The following is a 9,688-nucleotide window of genomic DNA, read 5'->3' on the forward strand; positions in this document are numbered from 1 at the left end:
ACAAAAATACAGGATGAAGAGAGTAAAAAAAAAACCACTTTTCAAAGAAATGTAAGAATAACTGAAATACAATGTTTGATACACCAAACAATTTTAAGACTACAATTAACTTCTACGAGTTTTGTCCTGAAAGCCATGAGAATGCTAGCTCTTATCTAAAAAAAAAAAAAAAAAGCACTATTTCGATTGGATATGAAGCTCTTGACATGTACTACCTGTCTCAGGAAGCTATGTGGAGTTTTTGAGTGGGTTTTTTGTGTGTGTTTTGTAACAGTCCCAGCTGTCCCAATGAGATCTACTAATGGAAAATGCACTCGATAATCCAGGATTTTTTAATTATGATACTGCTTAGCCTACATTTCAGTTCCTGATTTACACTTCCAAAAGAGACAAGAACAGAAAATAATATACTGACAATTTCACAAACATGACTTTGTATAGCATCATGTAAATATCTCTATTTCCACTTATTTTCACATACACAAAATACTCACTCTCCTAATGTCATCTAGTGTATTAATTTCTGGTGAAAGTCCACCATGAACACAAAGAAACTGTTGATTTAAAAGAGCAGCAAGAGGGAGACAATCAAAAGCTTCCATACAAGCATCGTAGACTCTTTCGGAGTACTTTATTTTACCTGCAGGAAACAAAATAGAAAATATTAAGAAATCCACATTAGATGGTAGAAGTAATCTAGTGGATCATAATTATAAGAGCAAATCTCAAAGTGAATGCTTAAAAAAAACCCAAAACAATGAGTATTTTGGGGTTTAAATGAGGATTTCCAAACACCACAACAGCAAGTACACTTCTAAGATATATTCTCTTCCATAACTATACACTTTTTTCATTTCTTCTTCTGTATCTCACGTGTGGAGAAACTATTTTTGTTTTTAAAAAAAATCACAGAATTATTTTGCGTCATACAATTATACAGCATACTTTGGTGTAAAATACTACTGAGAAGTTTGTGATTTCTCATTTACAGTGAAAAGCTAAGAACTGCTTATAGATTACATCACTTTTACCTACATCAAAGAGGGTTTTACCAGGGCAAATGATCCATTTGTCACTGGATCAATACTTACACAAGCCTCCAAATGGAGAAGCAGCTTACATCACCGAAAGAGTTATCTTACTAGTATAGCTGAAATCAATTCCCCAAATGGAAAAACTACTTGGTAGTAGGGTTTTATTGCTAGCTTCACAATGCTGCTCAGCAAGTTACTTTGCACTCCCGATTATAGCCAAGACAGCAACATAACCTTCCTCGCTCCAGGATTTTAAAATCAGGACTGATACATCAAGATTTACTCCATAATGTATCTTTACAGACAGCAGTCTTCTACATAACCTGCACTCCAACGCCACGCTTCACTGCAATTCCACCTAAGTCAATGGGGCCTCCAAATGTTTGCAAGACCTTAATTAAACTAACAGGCAAACATCTCTCAAGCAAAATGACAGACTGTAGATCAGCAGGCTGGAAGTAAGCTAATTTTAAATTCTTAGACAGTACTTACATTCTTGCTTAAAGGTAAAATACTCTGTTAGGTGTCTGCATTCATGGTTGCCTCTCAAAAGAAATAACGTGCTTGGGTAGAGAATTTTCAGGACCCATAAGTACAGCACACACTGTTGAAAAACAAAGATATCCAGTAAAATACATTAGTTTATAAGAACTTTAAAAGTTATTACTGAGAAACATTGAGTAAGAATATTAACACCTTCAAAAGCAAGTACAGCTTAATGTGCCATTTTAAAATACAGCACTACTTCCCCGAGTCCAGTTCTGGACATGAGTTATGCAAATTGCTTATTACTTTTCTCAAGAACAGATGCACAGAATGCTGAAAAAATATTTGTATTTACTGAACACTCAATAATAAAATAAACTCAGCAGAATTATACCACAGAACACCTTCATCTAGACAAACAATGCATGTGTTTGTGCCTAAAATCTGATTTTATAATATGATTCTAAACACTGGCATAAGAAGGAAAGCAAGACATTTATTAATAGAGATTGAAGAAAAAAAGCCCACAAAACTATTTACATTGAAGTCACCTATATGATTTGGAGACCGTTTTAAACCTAAGAATGGACAGAGTAAACCTTTTTTTCCCCCCAAAGCTGGGAAAGCTAGTTGTTTATTCAGTGTTCAAGCAGCAAATTCAAAGAATTATAGTAAGTTTCCATATATCATTATTATTGCAACATCAGCAGCAAACAGAGTTGAGGACAGAGCTACAGAACATGCACAATTTTTTCAGTTTAGAGTCTGTTACCACCCGGCAGTCCTGAATGCCCAAAATGTATTTCTGAAATTTCAGAACTGATTCTTGTATTTTTAACTCAGCACAGAAATCTCAAAACCCCAGAAGTTTTGGACTACACTGAAGTCACCTGAAAGTTGTTATTATTATTGTTCTTAATCGAGTACCCTGAAGCTATCGTTCTTCAAAGTTATTTTGCATAGAATAGTCAGTACATGAAGGAAGAAAGAAAACAAAGGAACACTTTAAAAAACACAGCAAACATGGAGAAATACACCAGACTTCTACTGTGAAGTCTAGCTAAACTAATTACTGAATTTTTCTTATCTTCTTAGTAAAAATATGCAAAATAGTAATTTTTCTAATGATACCACTTGCTTTCCAATGTTTCTATAACTCTAAAATATCCTGATATATTGCAAAGTCCCCAGACTCTTTAAAACTGTTTCCCAGCAGAGAGCATAATCAGTTTCTTACAAAACAACTGCTTATCATCAAATGAATGCATGAATTAATCTGGCAAATTCTACAACCGTGAACTGTTTTAGTTAAGTCAGTTTGTACGAAAAATTTATAAAAGCTGACAACCTTGAAAGCATTTCATAGAAAACTGGCAAAATAGTGCCTTCCTTTCAGTGAATGGATACTACATTTGATTAAATTGCTGAGATTTACACATTCTCAAGCATGTTACCTATTAAGTACAAAAAGAATTTTTTTTTAACCTTTCCTGTACTGGCATATTTATTTTTTATTATTAAATACAGACAGACTAATGCCAGAGTTCTCTATGTCTTGTTACTTCCAGTACAGAAAAGAAGAAATTGCACACACTTCTGTGAAGGACTCCATCTTGATCCCAGCAGTTCGTTATATACAATCACGGTAGCATGTAATTATCTTTCCTGTTAGAAGTGATGACATTTTTAATTGGAAATGGGTTACTACTAAAATATCAACGCAATTAAAGATGTTTCAGGACAGACTGATTAAGAATTTATTAGTGAAAAATCAAATTTCACTGTTTGTACATTTTCAGAAAATTTTACCTTCACTTTTTGCTGAAAAGTCAAGTATTTTACCACAAGTATATTACATTTCCAATCACTAAGAAAGATTTTAAAGTAACCTTATATGAAAACTCCTGGAGGTCAACTTAAACCTCCTGAATGTTAATTAAGGCAAAAACTTAAGTAGGAAAATATTTTTAAGGTTAAAGTGGAGAATAAATGGCTGATTTTCATGTACTACTTTTTTCTTTCTCAACAGGATCACAAAGCACAGCCCCACCTTCATGCACTTGCAGCAATTCAACTTCATTCAGACAATCTGCCATGTATTTCACCGATGTTCCAACAGCCATTCAGAGCAGAAGAGAGCAGATTATCTCAATGAAGAAAGACAAGCCTTTTAAGAACCCTGGAGTGGTTTTCAAGAGTATAGTTAGAATACCTTTACATATTCCACAAGTATCTGTAGCATGCCAAATATTATATTAAAAATTAAATTAAAATCATATGAGAGGAAAAAAAATGGAGCCTGTTCTTATTAATACATTCAAGAACATCCATTGTTCAAAAGTTTTTTGGAAATTTAATGGTTGAAGAGCTTTCATACCATGTTTTGATATATTAACATATATTGTTGCTGTGTAAATGTCCTTTCAAGGACAATTACATTATTTGTTATCATCAAGAACAGGCCAAGAAGATCGAATTAATAAATACGGAATGTCTGTTGAAATTTTTCCTTATAAATGACTTTGAGGCAATCACTCTTGCTGCATCTCCTGTTTGTCTACCATCCCTAACAACCCCAAAAGGCATTGGGGGTTGAAGGCATGCCCTTCACCGTATACATCCACACATGTTATTAGAACAGCATAATTTTAATACAGAAATGAAGTAGCATACACCATGACTTGCAAAATACTATTTCAAATGGTATGCCACTCTACTAGATTTGGTATCTATGAAGAGATCCCAAGCTGAGGCACTTCCCAAGCTGGCTCCAGAAGAATAGTTAACTTAAAAATCACAGAATCATAGAATAGTTTGGGTTGGAAGGGACCTCTGAAGGTCATCTAGTCCAACCCCCCTGCCATGGGCAGGGACATCTTCAACTACATCAGGTTGCTCAGAGCCCTGTCCAACCTGACCTGGAATGTTTCCAGGGATGGGGCATCCACCACCTCTCTGGGCAACCTGGGCCAGTGTTTCACCACCCTCAGCGTAAAAAATTTCTTCCTTATATCTAGCCTAAATCTACCCCCCTTTAGTTTAAAGCCATTCCCCCTTGTCCTGTCGCAACAGGCCCTGCTAAAAAGTTTGCCGCCACCTTTTTTAGAAGCCCCCTTGAAGTACTGATAGGCTGCAATAAGGTCCCCCCAAAGCCTTCTCTTCTCTAGGCTGAACAACCCCAACTCTCTCAGCCTTTCTTCACAGGAGAGGTGTTCCATCCCCCTGATCATTTTCCCGGCCCTCTTCTGGGCCTGCTCCAACAGGTCCGTGTCTTTCTTATGCTGAGGACTCCAGAGCTGGACACAGTGCTCCAGGTGGGGTCTCCCCAGAGCAGAGGAGAGGGGCAGAATCACCTCCCTTGACCTGCTGGCCACGCCGCTTTGGATGCAACCCAGGATACAATTGGCCTTTGGGGCTGCGAGCGCACATTGTCAGCCCATGTCCAGCTTTTCCTCCACCAGTACCCACAAGTCCTTCTCGGCAGGGCTGCTCCAGCTTTTCACCCACCAGTACCCCCAAGTCCTTCTTGGCAGGGCTGCTCTCCATCCCTTCATCCCCCAGCCTGTATTGAGACCGGGGGTTGTCCCGACCCAGGTGCAGGACCTTGCACTTGGCCTTGTTGAACCTCATGAGGTTCACACGGGCCCACTTCTCGAGCTTGTCCAGGTCCCTCTGGATGGCATCCCGTCCCTCTGGCGTGTCGACCGCACCACTCAGCTTGGTGTCACCTGCAAACTTGCTGAGGGTGCACTCGATCCCACTGTCTATGTCATTGATGGAGATATTAAACAGTACCGGTCCCAATATGGACCCCTGCGGGATGCCACCCGTCACCAATCTCCAAAATCATAGCTCTGAAACTAATTGATATGAATAAGTGAATATTTCTGGAATATAGCATAGTTAATAAACACGCTGAAAATTAAAATATTATTTGAATTCAAAATACCTGAAAAATTAATGGCAGAAACACAGGTCATCCTTAGGGAATATCTGTAATCGCCCTCAGAATTTTAGTAAAGAAAAATAATTATTAAAAAACATTTGATTACATAAGTAAAATTAATCTACTTTATACAGATAAACAGCTATAATAAATTAAAAGACCTTGCAGTCATGACTCACCTGTTCTCCAAAAACATACAAACACACTTTCCTGCATATTACCAGAGAAGCAGGATTATGTATAATAATGCTACAGAATTCAACTTTTTAAAAACTAACTAAAGAAAGAGGAGGAAAAATGAGTAAGTGGTGATTTCAACAGGACAGTCCAAACAGCTGGTCAACATCCTCCTGTACACAGACCTCTGTCATAGGAGAAAGCACAGCAAGGAAGAACACATTCACATGTTAAAGCAGACCTAAAATTTCATTTGAAAACCTGTGCTTATAGTGAAAGTGTGCTTATAGAAAAATTTAGGACAAAACAGATTAATATATTCCGTTACCTCTATACTAAAATAACCTCTGTCTACATAGTCACCGAGGAAGAGGTATCTTGTGTTAGCAGGTGATCCTCCCACTTCAAACAGCTTCATTAGATCAAAGAACTGGCCATGAATATCACCACACACTGCAAGCAAAAATTTTGTTCAAATTAATTTAAAAAAAATCTAACAGAAAAGTTACTAAGTTATAGCTAAGTAAACAGCCACAAAGTACTTCTAGTTAAGAGGAAAGGCAGGTATAAAGCAGGAATAACAGAAATTTCTGAAGCTTCCCCCTTCGCTTTTCATTAAGGTGCTGTCCTCATTACCTGTGACAATGTTGATGATAGCCCTATTTGAGTCTAGCAGATTGTGGAATATTTTTCAAACGCAGTTAATGCACTGAGCACTGAGGTCCTGAAAGTTGTCAGCAGCTCTTTACTGTCCTCCCCACCCCCTTAGGTATCTTTGCAAATTCTCCTTGGTATGCATATTTGAAAATGCCTGCTGCTTTGCAACAATTTGCTGTGTCCCTGTGGGACTGAAAAAAGCAGGGAGTATGCTTTTGTTTCTGAGTCAGACTAACATACCTTTTAATATCATCATATCTTCTCTTTGCTCAGTTACTTTTCTCCTTCAAATAACCATGTTCACTATTTCAACAGTGGATTTTTCTTGTGTTTTTAGAATATGAGACAGGACAAGACCAGTGGTCAGCAACCTAAGGCAGAAGTGCCAAAGATAGCAGATGGGAAGACTTCGAAGAGCATACAGCAAAGCTAGGTCATCTCACAATTTAAAAAAAAAAAAATTTAGAAATGTATGGAAGAGACAACTGCTCCTAACTCCTCATTCCCACAGGAGTTCCCAGCTCAATGGAAGTCAGGAGCTGCCTTCTCGCTTCTGCATGAGGTATTGCTGGTAACAATTAACAAGAATTTGAGAGACTATGCCTTCCGTTGATGCAAAATGTCTCTGATCAACTGATGAATAGCATTTTCTGACTTCTCAGAGTTTATCAGTAAATTTTTTTGGGGAAAAAAAGTTGTTCTAATTTTGGAAAGAAATACTGCATATGGCACACCACACTTTAAAGGTTGTTATTCCCTTGGAGCACACCATTTGTCATCATGACCTACAAAATATTAGACTAAATAGAATGTGTCCTCTTTTATGTCACTTTTCTTAAGTTTTCTACTCAAACACTGCAAGAACTTTCCTTCTTTTTCAGCTGTCAATATACCAGTAGCTCTGGGTAACTACCTGAATAAACGGAAATATAAACATTCTAAACATATGGAGAAAACTGTAATTTTGAACTTTATCTGGAGCTTCAAAAGACTCTGAGTTCAGTCACTTAGTGGTTTCCACCATTTCAATCATTCATTTTTTTTAAAGATGTCAATAATAACGATGTACTGTTTAAATGTTTTCATTTGCCCAATACTAACGAACTAAAGCAAGCTGATGCCCTAAAAGAAGCTTTTCAGACACTAATTTTATATAGGTCCATTTAGAAGAAAACACATTCAAATGAAAGAAAATCTGATTTGAACACAAAAATCAAATCTACTTTCATTATCATAAATAACAGATATGCCACATAAACTATTTTCTATGAGTCTGAATTGTTTATAAATAAAAGTACTAAAGGACACCAATTCCACCTTTCACCAGGCCATACAGAAATAGAACTAGTCAAACCATGGAAATACTCCAAAAAACCCCTAAGAGTCAGTTTTGTATCACAGTGGATCTGGTCCTAGTGCATTAAAGATGCTAAAACAATCTTTCAACACTTTCCAGTACTACTACCCTTAAAAGAACATGGTTTTACATGCAACCGTCAGTCTCACCTATAGAGGAACTATAAAGGTGTATTTTTCACTCAGAATTCCAGTTCACAGTATTTGCTTCAAACCACAGCAATTAGCTTCTCTTCACATATTTAAATTTCAGGATAATTCTGAGTTCATTTCTCTATTCCAGATAAATGTCTTTATTGCCACTTACAATATTGCAGGAATTAGAAATCCGTAATTCATCAGCATTTAACTACTTTCTATTTTGTCATTTTAATACCAATCATACTATTTTTTTCCAATAGGCTTAATGCCTTCATCTTGCAAAATAACGTGCAGCCTGGCTTTTTCAGACCATTTGAGTACTGTTAAGCAAATGCAGTTGTGAGGGATAATTCAGTAAGATTATACAGAAATTTTATTTTAGGAATTTTTAAGACAAACTCTACTACTGAAAAAATCTGGCTTTTTTCAAATTTAATTATGAGTGAAATTAGCTAGAAATATTACCTGTAATTGGAGCTTCAACTTCTATCATAGTTTTTTCCCTCCGTAATATTGCAGCACCCTCATTGATGATTCTAAGTGCAATTTCTTCATCCACTCGACCTTCTTTTATCAAGTGGTTCTTCAAAATGTCAACCCTTGGTCTTCCATCTGTGTCAAACACTTCTTCAGACGTCAAGCGATGCGTTGGTGGAAAAGGTACAGCTAAAATTTAAAAGAAGAAACAGCAGTCGCAACAATGCTATTTTTAAAATGTACTCTATCTAGGATTGGATCTGTCATGGAATAGCTGCTATCCAAAGTATCAAATTTGTCTTTCAATCAACCAACTTGATGACATCATTAAAAGCTGGATGGAATAGTGCTATCTGTGTATGTATTTTAAAAAAGTAACATCTATAATGTGCAAGTTTGTAGAAACTATAAAACAGACTTAGAAGGCACAATAATATGCACAACATTTGCAAGAGTCAACACTGCCTCTGCAAAGGGACATGGTCTCTCTCCAATATACTGCCATTCTCTGAAGGTCTCAACAAGTACTGGGGACGCAGGAGATCCATTTAATATCCACTCAGGCTTGCAAAAGGCATTTCAAAATAAGCCCATCATCAAAGCATCAAAAAAAAAAAAACCCAACCAACCACAAAGAACCCCACCAAAACAAATCCAAAGCTAGCAAGAAAAGGATACGATACTGTTTAAAGGACTAGAAATAAATGGAGGCAATAGCCAGCACCCGGAAAGGAAGGTCACCAGAGGAGTCCCACTAGAATCTGTGCTATTTAATAAATTCATAAATTACACTGAAAAGAAGGTAACTCATGGAGTGATGCAGCCTTCAGGTGAGTAAGTATTCCAGACAATGAAGAATAGGGCAGGCTATGAAGAGCTACAGAAGTCGTCCATGCTACTGAGTGGCTCAGCAAAATGTGACACATTAAATATTAATAAATGCAAATTAATGAAGGAAATAAACCCTAACTTTACATATAAAAATCACAGATTATAAAATTACTATTACCATTCAGAAGCAAGGCCTTTCCTATAGTTCTAGGAAAACACTCGATGCTGACAAGTCAAAGAAACCCAGAAAACTGAATGTTAAGAATTATTAGCAAACGGAAAACAAAATAAGATGCAATTATGCCCTGATAAATCTAGTATGCAACTCTGGTTTGCCCACCTTACAAAAAAGAAATAATAATTAAAAGGGATTCAAGGAACAATAACGGAAATCAAAAAGTTAGAATGATTTCTGCTACAGGAGTAACTAAGTAGAGTAGGATTCTTCAGCCTAAAACCATGAAAACTAAGGGGGATTAACAGAGGTCTGTGACAGCATTAATGGAGAAGGTGAAGGGAGAGCAGCACTCGCGTGCTCTCGACCCCTGAATGGCAGAAAGGGGCAGGATGGACTCTGCCAGTT

At 36.9% G+C, this 9,688-nt stretch overlaps 1 protein-coding gene across 7 annotated transcripts in view; it reads right to left on the reverse strand.

The window, feature by feature from the left end:
• PPP3CB (protein phosphatase 3, catalytic subunit, beta isozyme) overlaps nt 1–8,458 on the reverse strand; it is a 32,276-nt gene extending 23,818 nt beyond the window's left edge. For all 7 annotated transcript variants that reach the window (XM_009322434.1, XM_009322432.1, XM_009322436.1 and 4 more), the window contains exons 1-4: nt 8,263–8,458; nt 5,972–6,096; nt 1,527–1,638; nt 495–640 (exon numbers count right to left, since the gene is read on the reverse strand). In XM_009322434.1, the coding sequence (XP_009320709.1) occupies nt 495–640; nt 1,527–1,638; nt 5,972–6,096; nt 8,263–8,290 (411 nt within the window). In that variant the 5' untranslated portion in view covers nt 8,291–8,458. The remainder of the gene's footprint in view (nt 1–494; nt 641–1,526; nt 1,639–5,971; nt 6,097–8,262) is intronic.
• Between the last annotated feature and the right edge of the window lie 1,230 nt (nt 8,459–9,688).

The sequence above is a fragment of the Pygoscelis adeliae genome, unplaced genomic scaffold, assembly GCF_000699105.1.
Source record: "Pygoscelis adeliae isolate BGI_AS28 unplaced genomic scaffold, ASM69910v1 Scaffold244, whole genome shotgun sequence".
Taxonomy (NCBI): domain Eukaryota; kingdom Metazoa; phylum Chordata; class Aves; order Sphenisciformes; family Spheniscidae; genus Pygoscelis; species Pygoscelis adeliae.